The sequence below is a fragment of the Esox lucius genome, chromosome 12 (genome assembly GCF_011004845.1).
Source record: "Esox lucius isolate fEsoLuc1 chromosome 12, fEsoLuc1.pri, whole genome shotgun sequence".
NCBI lineage: Eukaryota > Metazoa > Chordata > Actinopteri > Esociformes > Esocidae > Esox > Esox lucius.
Genome location: NC_047580.1, coordinates 36,485,156 through 36,508,857, shown reverse-complemented (window position 1 = coordinate 36,508,857; position 23,702 = coordinate 36,485,156). Strand labels below are relative to the sequence as shown.

The window sequence follows — 23,702 nt, the reverse complement described above, 5'->3', positions numbered from 1 at the left end:
CTGTTCTTCTCTCATCTCCTCATCTCTCCTCTCCTCTGTCCTCTTCTCTTCTCTCCTCTGTCCTCTTCTCTCCTCTCCTCTCCTCTCTTCTGTCCTCCTCTCCTCTGTCCTCTTCTCTCCTCTCCTCTGTCCTCTTCTCTCTTCTCCTCTTCTCTCTTCTGTCCTCATCTCCTCATCTCCTCTTCTCTCCTCATCTTTTTCCTTTCCTGTCCACTTTTCTCTGGTCCTCATCCTCCTTCCTCCCTCTCCTTGTCTTCTCTTTTCTGCTCTCCTGTCCTCTCCTTCTCCACCTTCTCGTTCTTCAGGAGAGCGTATCTTCAATATAGACAGTGGTCGTAATGCTCCACTCCACTCCCCTCCTTCGGAACACTACACCATCATCTTCAATACCTTCGTCCTCATGCAGCTTTTCAACGAGATCAACGCCAGGAAGATCCACGGTGAACGCAACGTCTTCGATGGGATCTTCGCTAACCCCATTTTCTGTTCCATAGTTTTTGGAACTTTAGTAATTCAGGTAGGCTGAACACACACACACACACACAGACACACACACACAGACACACACACACAGACACACACATATTTAACACCATTGTCCACCTTAATATGTCAATTTCAATCCCACTGTTTCTGAACATCATGACATCATCATGACATCATCATGACATCATCATGACATCATCATGACATCAGCATGACATCAGCATGAAATCAGCATGACATGGTCCCTATTAAACAAGGCAAAATCACTTTTTTAAAACTGTGCTTTTGGAGGAACGAGGGAATTTCATTGGGGTGGTCATGTGACAGTAGTTCACCTTAAATGCTATCAATTAATGCCATCCCAAAGTCCTTCTGGAATTTCCTTTCATATTTTCAAAAGCAGGGTGGGTACAGTGTTCTGCCCGGTCATTCGCAACTTGGATAAAAATGAGCAAAATGTTAGAATTTTGATTCACCAAGTCTAAAAACTAGAATTAGACACCACTTCAAAGTAGGCTATTGGAAGCCACAGATAATGTGATGTTGTGTGACTGTTTTGCTTCCAAGGGCCTCTGGGACTTAGAATAGGTTATAATCATCATATTCTGTCAAGTACCTGGAGATTTTAGAGGCATTTCTACCACCTGGAGACATCCTGATCTGTTGGTATTTTTCCTTCATAATGGTTAGGCTTCTTACTTCAGCCTGAGGTCTTCCTCGGTCTAGCAAATAATTAGCCGGGGGTGAACTAACCAGTGCTTTCTTTCTTTGTTAATTAAAAGAAACAGTTGGTTTTGGCACGCCCAATGTTTTGTTCATGTCTCTATCTGATAAATTCTGATTTATCTGCATCATAACAGCCAGTCCTCGTGTTGTCAGAAACCAGTAACCCAAAGCCTAGAATCATTGACTGCTCCCCTGCCTAATATGAAACAGCTGTGAAGCCAATTGTTCAGATTCTGGTACACATAAATGGTGGGGGGCACAATTTACAAAACATGCTGTAATTTCTAAATGGTCCATAAATACCCTGAAATTAAAGCTGGTAGTCAGTACTTCAACACAATTGCCATTGTATAATTTCAGATTGAACAAGCTAGAGTTCAGAGACAAAACAACTAAACTTGTCATTGTCCAATTGCACTGTTTTCCCTGTTGATATGATGTTATCTAGGTGGTGATTGTCCAGTTCGGGGGCAAACCGTTCAGCTGTGCTCCTCTCAACGTGGAACAGTGGCTTTGGTGTCTGTTTGTTGGAGTCGGAGAACTGCTCTGGGGACAGGTATGTCTGTGTCCATGTAGATGTATTAATCGACCTGCTCTGGGGACAGGTATGTCTGTGTCCATGTGGATGTGTTAATAGACCTGCTCTGGGGACAGGTATGTCTGTGTCCATGTGGATGTGTTAACAGACTTGCTCTGGGGACAGGTATGTCTGTGTCCATGTGGATGTGTTAATAGACCTGCTCTGGGGACAGGTATGTCTGTGTCCATGTGGATGTGTTAATAGACCTGCTCTGGGGACAGGTATGTCTGTGTCCATGTGGATGTGTTAATAGACCTGCTCTGGGGACAGGTATGTCTGTGTCCATGTGGATGTGTTAATAGACTTGCTCTGGGTCAGGTATGTCTGTGTCCATGTGGATGTGTTAATAGACCTGCTTTGGGGACAGGTATGTCTGTGTCCATGTGGATGTGTTAATAGACCTGCTCTGGGGACAGGTATGTCTGTGTCCATGTGGATGTGTTAATAGACCTGCTCTGGGGACAGATATGTCTGTGTCCACGTGGATGTGTTAATAGACCTGCTCTGGGGACAGGTATGTCTGTGTCCACGTGAATGTATTAATAGACCTGCTCTGGGGACAGGTATGTCTGTGTCCACGTGAATGTGTTAATAGACCTGCTCTGGGGACAGGTATGTCTGTGTCCACGTGAATGTATTAATAGACCTGCTCTGGGGACAGGTATGTCTGTGTCCACGTGAATGTATTAATAGACCTGCTCTGGGGACAGGTATGTCTGTGTCCATGTGGATGTGTTAATAGACCTGCTCTGGGGACAGGTATGTCTGTTTCCATGTGAATGTGTTAAGAGACCTGCTCTGGGGACAGGTATGTCTGTGTCCATGTGGATGTGTTAATAGTGGGTAGAAACAGTGCTAGTCACTTTTCTCACCTGACTCTTGTCTCTCTTTTCATTGTTGAACCAATAGGTTATTGCCACAGTTCCCAGCGACCGGTTGCCATGTCTGAAGGAGGCGGGAGCAGCGATGGCTGCCGTGGAGGAAGAGGAGGAGATGGAGGATGGTGATGAAGAGGGAGAGATAGACTGTGCAGAGAGAGAGCTACGGCGAGGGCAGATACTGTGGTGTAGAGGACTAAACCGGATTCAGACACAGGTACCTGTCTGCCGATCTGTCTGTCATCTATCAGTCTGTCTCTCTGTCTGTCATCTATTTGTCTGTTGATCTGTCTATCATCTATCTGTCTGTTATGTATCTGTCATCTGTCATTTGTCTGTCTGTCTATTTGTCTGTCTTCTGTCTGTCTGTAATCTATCTGCCTGTCATCTGTCTGTCTGTCTATTTGTCTGTCTGTCTGTCTATCTGTCTATCTGCCAGCTGTCTCTCACCTTTCTGTCTGTCATCTGTCTGTCACCTGTCTGTATGTCTGTCTATCTGTCATCTGTCTATCTGTCGGTCTGTCTGTCTGTCATTTTCTACCACTTTCATTCTAGCTCACTTTTCCTTATTGAGGACTGTTTTAAAGGAGTTAAAATTACTTATAATTCAGATCTTTAACTGCCTGTTTTTTCTTTACAGATACTTTAATAGACAATAACAATAACCTGCTGAATGTCTCCTTTACTCTCCTGTTCTTTCCCTCTTTGATAAATGATTCAATTTGAGCCTTTTCTTTCCTCTTCTATGCCGATCTTATTCAACCCAACCTGCTTTAGCAATGTTTAAACAGTTGCTGTAACTACTACACACCTGTCAGTCTGGACACAAGTACCCTGTAATACTGTTATCAACATAGACACCTCGTAACACTGTTATAATATCAACATAGACACCTCATAACACTGTTATAATATCAACATAGACACCTTGTAACACTGTTATAATATCAACATAGACACCTCGTAACACTGTTATAATATCAACATAGACACCTCGTAACACTGTTATAATATCAAAATAGACACCTCGTCACACTGTTATAATATCAACATAGACACCTCGTAACACTGTTATAATATCAACATAGACACCTCGGAACACTGTTATAATATCAACATAGACACGTCGTAACACTTTTATAATATCAATATAGACACCCTGTAACGCTGTTATAATATCAACATAGACACCTCGTAACACTTATAATATCCTTATAGACACCTCGTAACACTGTTATAATATCTTTATAGACACCTCGTAACACTGTTATAATATCAATATAGACACCCTGTAACGCTATTATAATATCAACATAGACACCTCGTAGCGCTGTTATAATTTCAATATAGACACCTCGTAACCCTGTTATAATATCAACATAGACACTCTGTAATGCTGTTATAATATCAACATAGACACCTCATAACGCTGTTATAATATCTATAAAGACACCTTGTAACACTGTTATAATATAAACATAGACACCCCATAATGCTGTTATAATATCAACATAGACACCCCGTAATGCGGTTATAGTATCATTACCACTTCGTAATTCGGTCATTCATTCACTCTGTAACACTATTATAATATTAACATAGATGCCTAGTAACACGGTAATAACACAAATACAGACTCTTCATAGCGCTGTTATATCAACCACTGTTAGAGCATTGACTCCTCGTAATGCTGTTATAATATCAATATAGACACCTCATAACACTGTTATAATATCATCATAACCACTTTGTAATTCTGTTATTCTGTTAACTTTATGACAGAATGTTATAATATTTACACTATTACAAACATAGATACCTGGTTACACTGTTATTTCATGAATATAGATGCCTTGTGATTCTATCATAACATCAACAACTGTTAGAACCCAAACACAGAAGCCTCGTAATGCTGTTATAACATCAACTACTGTTAGAACCCGAACATTGATGCTTCGTAATGCTGTCATAACATCAACCACTGTTACAACCCGAACACAGGAGCTTCATAATACTGTCATAACATCGACTACTGTTAGAACCCGAACATTGACGCTTCGTAATGCTGTCATAACATCAATCACTGTTACAACCCGAACACAGGAGCCTCATAATACTGTCATAAAATCAACTACTGTTAGAACCCGAACACAGACTTCTTGTAATACTGTCATAACATTAACTGCTGTTAGAACCTGAACATAGACGCCTCATAATGCTGTCTTAACATCAACCACTGGTAGAACCCTAACATAGATTCCTCGTAATGCTGTCGTAACATCAACTACCGTTAGAACCCTAACACAGAAGCCTTGTAATATTGTCATAACATCAACTACTGTTAAAACCCAAGCACAGATGCCTAATAGTGCTGTTATAACATCAATCACTGTTAGAACCCTAACATAGACTCCTCATAGTGCTGTTATAACATCAATCACTGTTAGAACCCTAACATAGACTCCTCATAGTGCTGTTATAACATCAATCACTGTTAGAACCCTAACATAGACTCCTCATAGTGCTGTTATAACATCAATCACTGTTAGAACCCTAACATAGACTCCTCATAGTGCTGTTATAACTTCAGCCACTGCTGTTAAGAAGTTTCTTCTGTTGATGTCATAACACTGTTAGAGCGACATGAATAGGATTACAAACTTAGAAACACATTGACAGTTATTATTGGGTTGTTTTGAAACACACACAGTTCCCTTTCCTGAGGCGCGTGTGTGTGTGTTGTTATAGATGGAGGTGGTTAGTGGGTTCAGGAGGAGCGGCTCCTTTCAGGGAGGGGCAGTGAGACGACGCTCCTCAGTCTTGTCTCAGACTCACGATGTTAACACCCTCTCTACCCCCCCACACACAGCGGGGGCTGCAGCCGCCACCGGGAGTGAGTTCACACACACACACACATATACACACACACATATACACACACACACACACATATACACACACACACATATACACACACACATATACACACATGTGCACGCACATACACATGGACGCACACACACACATACACACATTCGCAGGCACACACACACCTGTGCGCACACACGCATTCGCACAGAAACACACACATGCACAGAAACACACACATGCACAGAATCACACACACAGAAGCACAGAAAGACATACACAAACACACATGCACAGAAACACACATGCTCACAGAACCCCCCCCCCCCCCACACACACACACAGAAACACACACACACAGAAACACACACACACACACACAGAAACACACACACACAGCACGTGGATTGCAGTGTTTCTTGATGTGGTTGTTTTTTGTGTTTGGGTTATGGCTTGCTACTAGTATATTCATCCGTGCGTGTGCGTGTGTGCGTGTGCGTGTGTGAAAGAGGATAGGGCTGACTGCGCTGTATATAAGTAATATAATTATATATTTGAATTAGGTTCTGGATGTAAGCTTTCGAGTATAAAGGCCTCAGTAATATACAATTATTGCAATGCTATAACATGAACTGTTACTAAACCTGATGTTACACTTCTGTCCTTTGTTTCTGTCTCTCTTTCTCTCAGTTTTTTCTGTCTCTCTCTCTCTTTCCTTATCTGTTTCCCTCTATCTTTGTATCTTTCTCTTTTCTTTTCAGCTGAAACTGTATATTCTTTTCTCAAGCAGACCAGCAAGGGGTCTCTATCTCTTTCACTTTCTCTTTCTTTCTCTCCTTTATTCTTTATGTTGGAAGGTTTTCCAGGTTCCCAGTTCTTCAGTATGGATGTGGATCCATGTATTGTGCAGTGTGTTTAGTAAAACATATCTAAATACTTAAGCTCTGCTAGTAGATGTGATAAGGTTTCTTTAGACGTCTTTTCTTCATTTTATTTCCATGTTCTGTTTTTCTTTCATCTCGTGTTTCTTCAGTAGGCTAGTATCCCACTCACTCCATTGTCACTCTCATGTCTTACTTTCCTCTGTCAGTTCCCTGGTGTGTAGAGCTGGTTGGCTGGTTGGTTTAGTGTGTGTACAAGACAATGTCTCTGTTGGTGTTAATGTATGTGTGTGTGTGTGTGTTGTGTGTGTTGGGTGTGTTTGTCCTTGCATTAGTCCTTCCATCGGTCTGCTCCATGCTTCTCCTCTTCCTCTTCTCCCTCTGTCCCTCTATCTGTTCTCCTTCACCTGTCCCTTACTTCATCCATTTCTTCTGCTACTCTTCTCACTCGCTGCATTCATCATTTATCCTCCACCTCCCCATTGCTCCACCCACCTTTGATACTGGTTGTAAATTGGTGTTCTGGCTGAGAAGACATCCTTGAAGAGACTTGATGTTTAAAATGATGTTTCCAAAATGCTCTTATACAACCAGTATACAACATGACGTCATGGCTACCTGTGTTAGTTTCATGTGTGTGATGTCATAATTTGAAGAGATCTATGGATCCTGTTTGTTTTCATTTAAATTTAAGCCATGTATTTGCTTGAATCGAGTTTGGAGTTGGGTTGGAAAGTGGTTGAGGTATGATGACCTAGTGAGGTTGGCTTAAGGTTGCAATTGGGTTAAAGAGGTTGGTTGGGGTAGGGTTGTAGTACTGAGTATGGTCAGAATTAGGTTGTACTAAAGTTGCAGTTGTCGTAGACATTTTGGAACCGAGGTCTCCAACACGTAGTTGTGAAGGTAGCTTGCAATCTATGTGTAATTGACAGTCCATTTCTTAGTAGCTGGAGATACAATTCTGTATGTACATGTCGTTTTCACATTCCACAACAAACTGTTATAAATGCATTTTACTTTATCAGACAAATCAGGCTCCCATCTACTATCCTTTTTAGACAATATTGACTCATAAATATAAGCATCTAGCCTGCTCAGTGCATCCATGTGAGAGCTAACAAACTCATTTACTATTTATACACAGACACTAATTGCAATTTAAAAAGCCACAGGTGTGGGAATTTCACCTTTAGTTGCCATTTTCACCTGTGTGTGTCACCTTGTGTGTCTTTAACAAGGCCAAACATTCAAGGGTATGTAAACTTTTGTTCAGGGCCATTTGGGTGATTTCTGTTATCATTCTGATTTCAAAAGGAGACAAACAACTATGTGATAATAAAAGGCTTCATTAAATAAAGACAGTTTTTTTGCATGATCAGTAATATTTTCAAAATCAATGCCAAAATTTCAGAATTTCTGCCAGGGCTAGGGACGTATTTCATGAGTAAGTACATAATTCATATGTAGGACGTTCAAGCTCTCCCTTTCTTCTTAAACCTTTTCTAAGATATTCTTGGTAACTCCTGCGCCAAAGAGATAGAAGGAAATCAGGTGATCAGGGGGATTGGATGATGCAATTCTTAGCGGTTCCTTTGGTTTCTTGGGTCTCAGATGGACAGGACCGATAATTTTGGTTCTGTGCTGAGGGTTGTTGGACTGTCATGTGCTGGTCAGGGCCAACAATAAGCATGTAGTGCGTACTGCTAATATGGAGCAAAATACACCTCAGCTGTTGTGTGTGTGGTTTATCTCCCCAACTCAGATCTACTCTAGAGGGGCAACTAATTTCTCTGAATATGGCTTGGAGTCGGTTCAGGCCGATGTAAATGTCCTTATGCATTTTTGCCCATTGAAGTCAGTTCAGGCTGATGTGAAACTAACAGGCACAGTTCTACATAGCCACCTTCAGGCCCTCACAAAACTGGTTTGGGATCTCATGTTGTCAGCTCACTTCACATTTAGTGATTTTGCAGCTGTGATTGCCAGTGTGACTTTCCCAAATGCTTTCATACAGTCATGTTCAGGTAGAATAGGATCCTAGCCTTTAAAGTTTTCCCTTTTCAGCTCCTCCCATGGATGGGGAATTTCCTGTCTGTATCTCTGGGTCAATAAAGAAGGGCCCAAGGTATAAGATTTTATGTCTGGTACCATGGTTTCATGAAAGTGGTTCAGGACTTTGTAACCATGGTTTCATGAAAGTGGTTCAGGACTTTGTAACCATGGTTTCATGAAAGTGGTTCAGGACTTTGTCTGTAACCATGGTTTCATGAAAGTGGTTCAGGACTTTGTCTGTAACCATGGTTTCATGAAAGTGGTTCAGGACTTTGTAACCATGGTTTCATGAAAGTGGTTCAGGACTTTGTCTGTAACCATGGTTTCATGAAAGTGGTTCAGGACTTTGTAACCATGGTTTCATGAAAGTGGTTCAGGACTTTGTCTGTAACCATGGTTTCATGAAAGTGGTTCAGGACTTTGTCTGTAACCATGGTTTCATGAAAGTGGTTCAGGACTTTGTCTGTAACCATGGTTTCATGAAGGAGGGAACGGGACTGTGTAACCATGGTTTCATGAAAGTGGTTCAGGACTTTGTCTGTAACCATGGTTTCATGAAAGTGGTTCAGGACTTTGTCTGTAACCATGGTTTCATGAAAGTGGTTCAGGACTTTGTAACCATGGTTTCATGAAAGTGGTTCAGGACTTTGTCTGTAACCATGGTTTCATGAAAGTGGTTCAGGACTTTGTAACCATGGTTTCATGAAAGTGGTTCAGGACTTTGTCTGTAACCATGGTTTGATGAAAGTGGTTCAGGACTTTGTCTGTAACCATGGTTTCATGAAAGTGGTTCAGGACTTTGTCTGTAACCATGGTTTCATGAAGGAGGGAACGGGACTGTTGTACCTTCAAGTCATGGTGAAGAGTTGACCTGAATACATTTGACTGTGTTCGGGTCTTGGATTTATCTCCTGGAAGGGGAGCCCTTACTGGTCGCTGAAAGGCAGGATTGAACTTCAAATTCAGGTTAAGCACATGAAGGTGCGATTCCCCATAGTGTCATACCTTATTACCTTCTTAAGGGCTCTGGGCTTGTCCACAAAACCTAAAGTCATAGTAAGGTTGCAGACTCCTGATTTAGAACATGGTTGGAGTAAGGTTATAACATTTGGTTGGGGTATGGTTACAGTAAGGTTAGAGACCTCTGTTTTAGAATATGATTAGACTAAGGTAATAGTTGTATTGGTGACTCCTGGTTACAACATGATTCGACCTAGATTATATTAAGGTTGGAGATCCCTGGATGGTTGTATTAAGGTTTTAGTAATGTTGGAATTGGATAATCTTCTGTATGTAATTGTCCCTCCCTCCTCATTTGTCCACTAGGGCGGTGCTGCTGAGAATACGCATTTTTTTCTTACTCTGATTTCAACCATAATGATGTTTTTCCATAAAAGTAATAAAAACTGAGGGCCAGTAGACAGCAAGACAATACTGCCCCCAGTAGGGCTACTCTGATACAGCAAGCAATATACTCGAAAGTTTACAGTTTCCATTGAGATAAAGTTTACAATTTCCACAGAAATAAAGGCAAATGAAAACAAACCACTATAAGAGAGAGGAGAAAGGACTTCCCAGTCTAGAGCCCTTCTGTTCCCAAGTAGTTCACTATGTCTGACCAAATGAATTGTCTTGAGGGAACAGTGGGGCCCTACATTCTAGGGAACATCTCAACATGTCTGCATACCGTGTTGCTCACACTGCACTACTGCTCTGTGTGTCTGTGTGTATGTCTGTGTGTGTGTGTGTGTGCGAGTATATGTATGTGTATGTCTTGTTATGTAGCAGATCGCTCACACTTTCATCTTCCAGCTGCCTCATGTGTTCTATCACTGCCAACTCTAACCTCTAACCTTTACATGCATGTGTCTTCTGTGTGCTGTCTGCTTTGGTATTTGTCGACTCCCTCAAGCACACACAGACACACACACACACACACGTATGTAAACACGTTTGTGTGCTGTGTGTGTGTGGTGTGTCGACTTTGCTGGCTGCTTATATTTGGTTGCTGTATGTTTTGTGTGTTTATGGTGTGTTTGTAGTGGTGACTGTTAAATGAGAACTGACAACGCCATCTTTCTACTCATTAAACATTGTTGTCTTGGTTACATCGGTTATCTCTTCTTTTCAGATCCGGAGCAGGTGGTTGGAGGTCAAAAGTTAGTCAGACAATGTACCCCTCCTAAAAAAAGAAAGAAAAGCAACATTTTCGAGAAATCCATGTTGGATGATTCAGGCTGCTTATTTTGTTCTAATTCCAGGAATCATTCAACAGATTTCTGATAAGTCTGGTAATTTGGGTTACAATACTTTTAAGTGTAGATGTTAGGTTTAGATGTTAGGGGTCAGAGGGTAGATGTTGAAGGTCAGAGGTTCGATTGCTGCATCTGAGACTGCAGCCACCTGGTCTGGAGTGTTCTTTCCTTCATCCACCCCTCCGTCCGTCTACTGAATGATGAGTCAGCCTTTCCCCTCTCACTCTCTCACTCTCTCCTCTCACTCTCTCCCCCTTTATCCTTTCCCCTCTCACTCTCTCCCCTCTTTATCCTTCCCCTCTCACTCTCTCCGCCTCTCCCTCTGTGCTCCAGATGCGTGTGGTCCAGGCCTTCCGTAGCAACGTCTATGAGACCAGAGAGAAGACAGAATCCCGGAACTCCATCCATAACTTCATGGCTCACCCAGAGTTCCTGATCAATGACCTCATCCACAACATCCCTCTAATTGACGACACAGACATCGATGAGGAGTCTGAGCTGAGTCGATACCAGCACCACCTCCACCCTGCCCTCCGAAAGCCACCCCCACCGCCCGTACAGCCCCCCTCCTCTTCTCGCTCCCGCCCGCCCCGCCCCTACCGACAACACAGCCTCCCCGTCACCCCGACCAACATAAACAACAACTGCAACAATGCCACAATGGTCACCACTGGCAACAGATACAACTATTACGAGGTTGTTGCCCCTAGCAACCAGAGCTCCAACAGCTGTAGGGACAAAAGGCTGCTAGCCCCCTCCTACTCCCCTCCATCCACACGTTGCACCCCGCTTCTCCCCCTCCACTGTGTTGAGACCTCCCTATAAATCGATGAGGTGAGGACAGACAGATTCACCTTGCTCCCCTAAGGAGACCAGGCTTCCAGGACGTGTTCTGGCACTTCCTTTCTGCTTCTCGTCTCATCGCTATAGCGACTGGTTGCTACACCACAGGAGGAAGGAGACAAATTGTGATGGCACACTATACAAAACTCTACACCAAATCCAACCTCTCCTCTCTCTTCCTACATGGGCCACTGCTCCAGTTAAACATCAACTCCCACAATGCAGCAGTGGATCCACAAAGTCATGGGCTCATAAGGGGGCGGAGTCACTGTTTCTTCATGATAATTACAGCTGTGTTATTATGACTACCATCATCATCACCTTATGGACTCCTATCAAATATATCCTATTTATTTATTCATTTAATGAATTATTTAACTTTTTTATGTTGTTTTTATTTGAAACGTTATTGTCCTCAAAGAGGATGGTTCACATTTCTTTTGATTGATTTATGCCGTCGGTGTTTTTACGTGTCTTTATTTTTAATGACTGTTAATCATTCTCTCTTTCAGTGTTTCCAGTGCTGTCGTCTTGTCTGCTCTGAAAAACATGCAAACAAGGATACGATTAATTTAGACTTAATAGTGATTAATGTCTGACAGAAAAATACAAAAAAAACTGACCACTATCCTCTGACCCTAACCCACAGCAGCTCACACTAATCCCTGACCTAACCCTAAACCTGTAGCGATTCATACCCTAAACCTCTCCATATTATCCCCTGCCCTGACCCTCACTCTAACCTCTTACTTCTAATCCCAATCTCTCCATATTAACACCTGCCCTGACCCTCACTCTAACCTCTTACTTCTAATCCCAATCTCTCCATATTAACACCTGCCCTGACCCTCACTCTAACCTCTTACTTCTAACCCACAGCTCTACACTCAAATCCTTACCCATAGCTCTACCAATTACCCTGCATTAACCCTTTAACTAACATCAACTTTCACTCACAGGCCCTTTAAGATCATAACATCATGTATATTTACAAGTGCTGGTCCTTTAAAACATCCCATATCAAGCCATATGATTTGAAATCAGATATATATTAACGAGCGCAGGCCCTTTAAGACAACATCACATGTCAAGCCATATTATTTATCATTGGTAGTACAATCCTTGGCCATCACCCTTCCCCTTTAACCAGTCATTCAGGCTGAGGTGTCATCCATCCCCTTTAACCAGTCATTCAGGCTAAGGTGTCATCCATTCCCTTTAACCAGTCAATCAGGCTGAGGTGTCATCCATCCCCTTTAACCAGTCATTCAGGCTAAGGTGTCATCCATTCCCTTTAACCAGTCAATCAGGCTGAGGTGTCATCCATTCCCTTTAACCAGTCATTCAGGCTGAGGTGTCATCCATTCCCTTTAACCAGTCATTTAGGCTGAGGTGTCATCCATTCCCTTTAACCAGTCATTCAGGCTGAGAGGCATCATCCTTCCCTCAGCTATTTCAGCTATCACACATCTAGCAAATGTGACGTTGCATGTGGGAGGACGCAGGAGAACGGAAGACTTGTAATAAAAACAACTATGATGTAAGAAAACTAAAACAGGAAAGAACTGAAAGAACAAGATACATTAGAAAAGGAGGAACTTAAATTGTGACAGTGATCAGGAACACAGGTGAGGGCGAGTGTATTTCCAGGTCATGACAGCATTCCCCAGAGTTCTTCCAGGAAGTGACAGCATTCCCCAGCATCTTTCCAGGACTTGACAGCATTCCTCAGTCTTTCCAGGATGTGACAGCATTCCCCACCATCTTTCCAGGACGTGACAGCCTTCCCCAATCTTTCCAGGACATGACAGTATTCCCCAGTCTTTGCAAGACGTGACAGCATTCCCTAGAGTTTTTCCAGGATGAGACATCATTCTCCAGAGTCTTTCCAGGACGTGACAGCAATCTCCAGAGTCTTTCCAGGACATGCCAGCATTCCCTGAGGCTTTCCAGGACAGAACAGCTTTCCCCAGAGTCTTTCCAGGACATGACTGCATCCCCAGAGTCTTTCCAGGACGTGAGAGCATTCCCCAGAGTCTTTCCAGGACATGACTGCATCCCCAGAGTCTTTCCAGGACGTGAAAGCATTCCCCAGAGTCTGTCCAGGACATGACAGCATTCCCTGAGGCTTTCCAGGACAGGACAGCTTTCCCCAGTCTTTCTAGGATGTGACAGCATTCCCCTGAGTCTTTCCAGGACATGCCTGCATTCCCCAGAGTCTTTTCAGGATGTGACTGCATTCCCCAGAGTCTTTCCAGGAAGGATGTTTTCAATACTTCCGAGGCCATGGAAATGCCATTTGTTTGTTTCTCTGTGTATGTTGTTGGACAGGACCACATCACATATTAGCAGTGCAATGTGTAGCCAGGTATTCCAGAGGTCTGCTCCAGATTGCATACCATCACAATACGCTGCATACTATCGTTAGCCATGCCTTTACATTTGGCACAACATTCCATGACATCAAACAACATTCCAAACAACCCATCATCACATTCCCAGGGTTTCCCGCTATTATAATAACGCTAGGGGTAACTGCCTGTCAAAAGACCATCATAACATTCCAGTCGTATGCAGATGACATCACTGGTGACATCACGCTGCTGCATGACAACGCAAACCCCTCCCACAGCCTAAGCCCCGGCTACAATATGCAACACTCACACAGGTAGATGGATAAAGCTTCGGTCTCTGTGTGTTGCATTCCATCATGTTGATATAAAGTCATGGACAGGAGAGGAGCAAGAATAGACACCAGGAATAGTCATGTAAAAAAATATATTAAAATATGTTAAATATCACAGTTATAACAACTAAAGCTTTTCAGCTGCATCACAACTGTATATAATTATCATAAATCCTGAATGTCCACATGTGCATCTTCAGTTTCAACGTCATTCTTTCATCTGAAGTTCCTTTTTCTATTTTTGTTGATGTTTTGCTTTTTTGTAAAGAACTACATTGACACGCTTCTACTTTATTATGATTATAATACTTGAGGTTTTGTATTTTCTGTCTGTTAAACTAAATTTGGCGCGCTGAGTGGGGACCTTACCCTCTACCATCTCTGACTCTACCAGAGCGCTGTAGACAGGAAATACAGCACCTCCATGTGCAACAATGAAAATAGCCCGCCCCCCCACCAAAAAAAGAGTTGAGGAAAAAAAATTACAATGTTGAGAATAGTGAATATAATAAAGTAATAATAAAATTACATGCCTGCTAAAACAATGTATTTGATGAGGAGAGAACCGATGTATCATGTAGAATCACCCACTGTATGGGATAGAAGACGTGACTATTGGGTAGAAAGAGCAAGTCTGTATGAAAGAAATGATAAAAGTATAATTCTAAAATGACAACTTTGATAAGTGTCTGCGTCTTGTTTGAACCACGATGCTTCTGGACCACACCAGCCCTTGTGCCAGATGAAGGCACAACACAGCTTCACTGCTCAGACTAGCTTTGTGTAAAAACGTCTTGAGCTTTTCAAGATGTCATACATGTAGAATAAATCCATAATGAGTTTGGTTCCAATTGCCCTTGCATACAGCATCCATAACTGGGGTTGTAAGAACGTCTTGGTTGTAATGAAGGTCTGCGTGTAGTACCTCCACATAACCAGCAGGTGGCTGTACTGTTACTCACTGGTGATAGCCTAATCTCGCGTGACTTGCCCTAGGATCCTCCAAGCAGGACGATGGCGGTTACTTCGAAGGCATACCGGTTGTCTCAACATGTTTATTCTACTTTACAGGTAAGCTGAGTGTTAGGGACTACACTAAGACAACGTCAACTACACCTCTATAAGAGGACGAGCAACCCTATCAATTTTTTTCCTAAATTGTACCTAGGTTGAGTGCCATTTTCCGGTGGGAGACAGTCTCTAACTAGCAAACACATTAGCTATCGACTGTAAACAACAAACGTTTAGGCTATAGCAAGACAATATTATGCAGTTTTGCAAGGGTTAAGCTAACATTTCCAGAACAACGACTGCTCAAAACCAGCCCAACTTTAGTTTGTGCACGATATTTACTATTTTAAAAGTGACCCCTCCTCCCACCCGACCGTGATAACAGCATAGAAACACACGACATAGCATATAAAGACAGAAATGGTGCGGCCGCGATGAAGTTCAGAAGTAGCCCAAAAACCCGCCAACCGCGAACATTTAATTTTCACCCGAGTAGCCCACATTGATCATGTGACAGAAGTCTCATTTAGCAGGGTACTTCGCATGTTGTTTTTTTTAAATGTAAGTCAGGTTGACTAGTGAAACGTGCGTGTGTGGTACAGACCCTGTCGTGTCCCCTGGTGGAAGGTTTATATCTGCGCGAGGCTGAAACTATGCAGGAACTGCTGTGTACCCCGTCTCAGCACCGGACTGATATACTGGCTTGGATCTGTACCAGGTAACACACCCCAAAATGACTACATTTAAAATAACCAAATGTGCAGAGAGCTTTTTTCCTATGCACACATTTGTCATCTGAGTATTTCTCCACTCCCAAGATATTCCATCCATCTGACAGGTGTTATGTCAAGAAGCTGATTAAACATCAAGGTTATTAACCTGGTATAGTTGATAACCTCTGCCCAAGTGAGTGTTGGTGTTTATAGTTGGTAGACTGTACTGAGATCAGTGGTTAAGTCTCCTACTTCCACTGCAGGATCTGCCCTTGCCTCAGTCAGAGGCTGGTCTCCCTGAGATCTAAAGAGCCAGATGCCCTTAGCCAAGGTAAACTACCCACCATCTAGCCCTGTCTATCCCCTATATTACCCCCAACTAACCCCCTATATTACCCCCAACTAACCCCCCTATATTACCCTAACTAACCCCCCTATATTACCCCCAACTAACCCCCCTATATTACCCCCAACCAACCCCCCTATATTACCCCCAACTAACCCCACTATATTACCCCCAACTAACCCCACTATATTACCCCCAACTAACCCCACTATATTACCCCCAACTAACCCCCCTATATTACCCCCAACTAACCCCCCTATATTACCCCTAACTAACCCCCCTGTATTACCCCTAACTGCCCCCCTGTATATCCCCAACTACCCCCTGTATCACCCCATAGCTACCCCCCTGTATTACCCCTAACTGCTCCCTGTATTACCCCTATCTACCCCCCTTTATTACCCCTATCTACCCCCCTGTATTACCCCTAACTATCCCCTGTATTACCCCTAACTACCCCCCTGTATTTTGTGTTTGCCCACTGACAAAGAAATTATCCGTCTATAATTTTAATGGTAGGTTTATTTCAACAGTGAGAGACAGAATAACAAAAAAATCCAAAAATGTATTTGCATTTTAATGAGTGAAAAAAGTATTTGATCCCCTCTCAATCAGAAAGATTTCTGGCTCCCAGATGTCTTTTATACAGGTAACGAGCTGAGATTAGGGGAGCACTTTTAAAAAAGGAGTGCTCCTTATCTCAGTTTATTACCTGTATAAAAGACATCTGTCCACTGAAGCAATCAATCAGATTCCAAACTCTCCACCATGGCCAAGACCAAAGAGCTGTCCAAGGATGTCAGGGACAAGATTGTAGACCTACACAAGGCTGGAATGGGCTACAAGACCATCGCCAAGCAGCTTGGTGAGAAGGTGACAACAGTTGGTGTGATTATTCACAAGTGGAAGAAACACAAAAGAACTCTCCATCTCCCTTGGTCTGGGGCTCCATGCAAGATCTCTCCTCGTGGAGTTGCAATGATCATGAGAACGGTGAGGAATCAGCCCAGAACTACACGGGAGGATCTTGTCAATGATCCCAAGGCAGCTGGGACCATAGTCACAAAGAAAACAATTGGTAACACACTACGCCGTGAAGGACTGAAATCCTGCAGCGCCCGCAAGGTCCCCCTGCTCAAGAAAGCACAGAACCGTCTGAAGGTTGCCATTGAACATCTGAATGATTCAGAGGAGAACTGGGTGAAAGTGTTGTGGTCAGACGAGACCAAAATCAAGCTCTTTGGCGTCAACTCAACTCGCCGTGTTTGGAGGAGGAGGAATGCTGCCTATGACCCCAAGAACACCATCCCCACTGTCAAACATGGAGGTGGATATATTATGCTTTGGGGGTATTTTTCTGCTATGGGGATAGGACAGCTTCACTGCATCAAAGGGTTGATGGACGGGGCCATGTACCGTCAAATCTTGGGTGAGAACCTCCTTCCCTCAGCCAGGGCATTGAAAATGGGTCGTGGATAGGTATTCCAGTATGACAATGACCTAAAGCACGTAGCCAAGGAAACAAAGGAGTGGCTCAAGAAGAAGCACATTAAGGTCCTGGAGTGGCCTAGCCAGTCTCCAGACCTGAATCCCATAGAAAATCTGTGGAGGGAGCTGAAGGTTTGAGTTGCCAAACATCAGCCTCTAAACCTTAATGACTTGTAGAAGATCTGCAAAGAGGAGTGGGACAAAATCCCTCCTGAGATGTGTGCAAACAAGTCATGTTTTGCAGACGGGTCGAATACTTAATGCAAATCTTTTTATAACATTTTACATTTGTTTTTCAGGATTATTTTTTTGTTATTCTGTCTCTCACTGTTCAAATAAACCTACCATTGAAATTATAGACTGATACTTTCTTTGTCAGTGGGCAAACTAAACTAAAATATTTTTTTCCCTCAATGTGTTACCCCGTGTCTACCCCCCGTGTGTTACCCCGTGTCTACCCCCCGTGTGTTACCCCGTGTCTACCCCCCGTGTGTTACCCCGTGTCTACCCCCCGTGTGTTACCCCGTGTCTACCCCCCGTGTGTTACCCCGTGTCTACCCCCCGTGTGTTACCCCGTGTCTACCCCCCGTGTGTTACCCCGTGTCTACCCCCCGTGTTACCCCGTGTCTACCCCCCGTGTTACCCCGTGTCTACCCCCCGTGTGTTACCCCGTGTCTACCCCCCGTGTGTTACCCCGTGTCTACCCCCCGTGTGTTACCCCGTGTCTACCCCCCGTGTGTTACCCCGTGTCTACCCCCCGTGTGTTACCCCGTGTCTACCCCCCGTGTGTTACCCCGTGTCTACCCCCCGTGTGTTACCCCGTGTCTACCCCCGTGTGTTACCCCGTGTCTACCCCCGTGTGTTACCCCGTGTCTACCCCCGTGTGTTACCCCGTGTCTACCCCCCGTGTGTTACCCCGTGTCTACCCCCCGTGTTACCCCGTGTCTACCCCCCGTGTTACCCCGTGTCTACCCCCCGTGTTACCCCGTGTCTACCCCCCGTGTTACCCCGTGTCTACCCCCCGTGTGTTACCCCGTGTCTACCCCCCGTGTGTTACCCCGTGTCTACCCCCCCTGTGTTACCCCGTGTCTACCCCCCGTGTGTTACCCCGTGTCTACCCCCCGTGTGTTACCCCGTGTCTACCCCCGTGTGTTACCCCGTGTCTACCCCCCGTGTTACCCCGTGTCTACCCCCCGTGTTACCCCGTGTCTACCCCCCGTGTTACCCCGTGTCTACCCCCCGTGTTACCCCGTGTCTACCCCCCGTGTTACCCCGTGTCTACCCCCCGTGTCTACCCCGTGTCTACCCCCCGTGTCTACCCCCCCTGTGTTACCCCGTGTCTACCCCCCCTGTGTTACCCCGTGTCTACCCCCCCTGTGTTACCCCGTGTCTACCCCCCGTCTACCCCCCGTGTCTACCCCCCCATGTTACCCCGTGTCTACCCCCCCTGTGTTACCCCCCCCGTGTTACCCCGTGTCTACCCCCCTGTGTTACCCCCCCCCCGTGTTACCCCGTGTCTACCCCCCCTGTGTTACCCCCCCCGTGTTACCCCGTGTCTACCCCCCTGTGTTACCCCCCCCCCGTGTTACCCCGTGTCTACCCCCCGTGTCTACCCCCCGTGTCTACCCCCCGTGTCTACCCCCCGTGTCTACCCGTGTCTACCCCCCCTGTGTTACCCCGTGTCTACCCCCCGTGTCTACCCCCCCCCCCCGTGTCTACCCCCCCTGTGTTACCCCCCCTGTGTTACCCCGTGTCTACCCCCCTGTGTTACCCCGTGTCTACCCCGTGTGTACCCCCCCCGTGTTACCCCGTGTCTACCCCCCGTGTCTACCCCCCCCCCGTGTTACCCCGTGTCTACCCCCCCGTGTTACCCCGTGTCTACCCCCCCCCGTGTTACCCCGTGTCTACCCCCCCCCCTGTTTTACCCCGTGTCTACCCCCCCCGTGTTACCCCGTGTCTACCCCCCCCCGTGTTACCCCGTGTCTACCCCCCCCCCGTGTTACCCCGTGTCTACCCCCCCCCCCCCCCCCCCCCGTGTTACCTCTTAACTACTCCCCATATTTCCACTTACCTACTTCCTGTATTACCAAGGTTAACTAACCTCCTGAGTCCGTCTGTGGCTACATACTAATCATTATAATGTGCATAATGTCCAGCAGAAGGCAGCACTGAGATTCAATAAAACATAACCAGCAACAATAAATATTTACTGTAACCTAATCATATTTTTAGGATTGCATTTACCCCCTGTCTATCACTATATTCATGCACTCTCCCACCTCCCCCTCCTCCCATCCCCCTATATACACACCACACAGAGCTGGCACAGTTTGGGCAGGAGTTGATGCTGTGTGGAACAGATGACCTGGACCTCATCACGGTGAGAAGAGGGAGGAGTAGAAAGGTGGTGGAGTGGAAGTGGGACTCTTTAGAGATGTTTACATTTCTTGATGTTTTAATGTTATTTTCAAACAGATGAAAGTGTGTCCATGTTGCTGCTTGTAAATGACAGTATGGTTTTCTCCTCTCCTCAGGGCCGGGCCTGCCCCATACGCCAGTTGTGTTTTCTGGAGCAGCTGCTCACTGTGGTCCAAGGCTCAGCGGGGCCTGGTGGGGACAGCCGGGCCGGAGGAGAGGGGCTGCTGAAGGAGCTGTTCTCTCCTGAAGCACTGCCCCACCTCACACACACACTCACCCCCACACTCAACCCCTGGCCAGCTCAAATCAGGTACACACTCACCCCCACACTCAACCCCTGGCCGGCTCAAATCAGGTACACACTCACCCCCACACTCAACCCCTGGCCGGCTCAAATCAGGTACACACTCACCCCCACACTCAACCCCTGGCCGGCTCAAATCAGGTACACACTCACCCCCTCACTCAACCCCTGGCCGGCTCAAATCAGGTACACACTCACCCCCTCACTCAACCCCTGGCCGGCTCAAATCAGGTACACACTCACCCCCACACTCAACCCCATGGCCGGCTCAAATCAGGTACACACTCACCCCCACACTCAACCCCATGGCCGGCTCAAATCAGGTACACACTCACCCCCACACTCAACCCCATGGCCGGCTCAAATCAGGTACACACTCACCCCCACACTCAACCCCATGGCCGGCTCAAATCAGGTACACACTCACCCCCACACTCAACCCCATGGCCGGCTCAAATCAGGTACACACTCACCCCCACACTCAACCCCATGGCCGGCTCAAATCAGGTACACACTCACCCCCACACTCAACCCCTGCCCAGCTCACATCAGGTACACACTCAACCCCTGGCTGGCTCACATCAGACACACACACACACTTACACTCAACATCTGGCCAGCTAACATCAGGTGTACACACTCTTGCTATAGTGTGTCTGTGTACAATTTCAATGCATAAAATCACAGGATTTTTTTTTTAGCTCTAACCCACCCGACCTTTCTCACCAGGGCTGCCCAGAAAGGTCAGAAGTCACTACCCAGCAGGCCGAGAGGCGAGGAGGTCGCTGATGTCACAGCCTTACTGGAGTCCACGCGCAACACCTTAGATCAGCTACACAAACAGGTATTTTCTGTGTTAACACCCACAATCTTGTAAGAGAACTTGTAATTATGTCTTGTTTTACCTTTCTCAGCTGAACTGACTGCAGCTCTGCATAAGAGCCTCTTCTACAACTAGAATATAAATATGTACCATGAGCATATCACCCTGTGTCCTAGTATCACCACATATCACCTCTGTGGTCACTGAAGATCCCTTGACAGTTTTAATCAGAGTAGGGGTGTTTACCCTGGTTTCCTGCTTAAATGTGGTCCTCATACCAACATAGGCACGTAATCACACCCAGATTCCCAAGTATTAATTCATCTGTTCTCTGTAACTATTTTGTTGTGTTCAGTCACCTTACTGACTGAACACAACAAGTAAAACAGTTAACTTACCAGAACCAGGTTGTTTCTAACACAATCATTCTGTCTCAGTGTGTGTTCCTGCGTGATGAGGCGACCAGGCCTAGCGTGTTCTCTGTGTGTGCGTTGCGTGTAGCTGTGTGTGATCTGGCTCAGATAATGGGGGTGTTCAACCGTGTGTACGAGACAGACTTCAGATCCTACGTTAACAGAGACCCTCCCAGCCTCCGCCCGCACACACACACCTTCAGGACCGTGCACACCCTGCTGAGTGCCTGCAACACGGTAAAGGCACACACAACCCTAACCCTACCCACTGTTACTGCCGTGCACAGACTGCTGCCAAAGTTGACCTCTGTCCACCTTCCACCCCCCCAGGAGCTTGAGATGTTGCAGCAGCTATTGGTGACCTCTGTGTCTTTGTCTGACACTGTTAAGGATGTGCACACACACCCACGCTACTGGAGCCGTGGACACAGACAAACACTGCGTAAGAAGACACACACACACACACACACACATTCTGAGAAACAGCCCTATTTATTGTCTGGGTTCTTTTGGACACTACTTCTGGATCCATTTAAGGGCACTTGTGGTACCACTGTGTCAGATATGGATGTGTCTCATGGTGGGAGAGAGAATAGCCATCCAGTTGATCCCCACTTAACACAGCTAACATTTACACAATTTTAACTTTTTGGGGTTTACATTTCTTTGTAAAAAGCAAATGTGACTTTGCTAAACAGCTTTGTTTGTTTACCAGAGCATATCTTATTTACAAGGTATTACATCAATTTAGAAGCTTGTGGACTTAAAGCAAAACCCATGCATTGAATCATTTTGTACATCTATGTGTTGAAACCTCTTAAAAGGGAAAGATGGATGTCCTCATTAGTGAGGTTTCTTGATGAGGAAAAACCCCTGGCCCCAGAATTTCACTTTCACCTAACCCTGTGGGTCCAGCTCTGGTTTCTCCTGATATCCATCTGCTGGGTGTGTTTCTGCACTTTTGAGAAGGGTTTGGGTTGTTTCAGCCACCCAGTTAACTGTTTCTTCTTTTTCAGCCACCCAGTTGGAGGATCTGACCAGAAGATACAGAGTTCCTCATCCATAAACACCTGCTAGCATGCTCGTCTCACACCACATACTAATGCTATTACAACATATGCTACGATTAACATAACTTTGTAATGCACTTTAAGTACAGTTAGTGTTTTACACAATAAAAATAGAAATGCGTGAAAAGAATAAAATAAAAACATTATTTAAAAAGATGTAAAATGGTCTGTCTTACTCTGGGCTCCCCCTTAGATGGGGGGGGTGTGGTAAAGGGGCCTGTCTGGTTAAACATTAGGTTGGGGAGGTGTATCAGTCAACTGGAGGCACGCTGTAGTTGTTTTTCTTTACCAATACATTCAAAATATTTTGTCTCGCTGCCATTTAATGTATTGACAGATGCAGATGTAGTGATGCTCCACACGTGAATTTGCAGGTGTAATATTCGGTCATTTTTGTAGCATACGAACCAACGGTTTACACACCACACAGGGTTGTATCTGGACTGACTTGGCGTTAGTGTTACATTCAGCACCAACACCCAGATTACAGAGATACCATTTGTTTTGTGGTGTTTTGCTTATAATTGTATAAAATATTCTGCTGAACTGGGGATATCACAGACGTTATTTCAGACGTGGATTTAACAAGAGGTTAGTTTGTCTAACTTTACTAAAACCTGCAAACCTTAATCATATTTCTGAATTAAAACCTCAACCTTCACAGTGGTACGTCTATCTAATGTGTCTGATTGGAGTACCTTCTGTACGGTCCATTCATGCTACACAAGGCCAAGGTGACCGCACCTCTGAGATTGCCTCTGGTCATGAATTCATTAAGGCGGATAAAGACACTGGTCCTTGTGGTGGCAGACCGGTGTGTCCACAGCTGGTGGAAGACTCGGCTCATCTTGGCATGTCAGT

The 23,702-nt window shown here is 45.1% G+C and overlaps 2 protein-coding genes across 3 annotated transcripts in view; both read left to right on the top strand.

Moving 5' to 3' along the window:
* atp2b3b (ATPase plasma membrane Ca2+ transporting 3b) overlaps positions 1–14,935 on the top strand; it is a 42,095-nt gene extending 27,160 nt beyond the window's left edge. The window contains exons 24-28 of one of the 2 annotated variants that reach the window (XM_034295934.1): positions 306–517; positions 1,661–1,768; positions 2,702–2,887; positions 5,419–5,563; positions 11,060–11,185. In XM_034295934.1, coding sequence (XP_034151825.1) covers positions 306–517; positions 1,661–1,768; positions 2,702–2,887; positions 5,419–5,563; positions 11,060–11,085 — 677 coding nt within the window. In that variant the 3' untranslated portion in view covers positions 11,086–11,185. Of the gene's footprint in view, positions 1–305; positions 518–1,660; positions 1,769–2,701; positions 2,888–5,418; positions 5,564–11,059 lie in introns of both variants that reach the window. The other variant, XM_034295933.1, reaches the window with a different exon arrangement.
* Positions 14,936–15,225: 290 nt separating this feature from the next.
* haus7 (HAUS augmin-like complex, subunit 7) lies at positions 15,226–22,994 on the top strand. The gene is made up of 9 exons (XM_010875056.5): positions 15,226–15,326; positions 15,869–15,984; positions 16,243–16,310; positions 20,132–20,193; positions 20,348–20,541; positions 21,265–21,379; positions 21,796–22,008; positions 22,102–22,213; positions 22,788–22,994. Exons 1-9 carry the CDS (start codon positions 15,270–15,272, stop codon positions 22,835–22,837), a joined length of 987 nt encoding a protein of 328 aa, XP_010873358.2. The 5' UTR covers positions 15,226–15,269; the 3' UTR covers positions 22,838–22,994.
* Positions 22,995–23,702: the final 708 nt, after the last annotated feature.

Bases quoted from the DNA above. Each gene is read 5' to 3' on its own strand.
- haus7 (XM_010875056.5), top strand. From the start codon at position 15,270: ATGGCGGTTACTTCGAAGGCATACCGGTTGTCTCAACATGTTTATTCT. The intron at 15,327-15,868 runs GTAAGCTGAGTG...TGTGTGGTACAG, and splicing joins ATGTTTATTCTACTTTACAG to ACCCTGTCGTGTCCCCTGGT. The intron at 15,985-16,242 runs GTAACACACCCC...CTTCCACTGCAG, and splicing joins CTGGCTTGGATCTGTACCAG to GATCTGCCCTTGCCTCAGTC.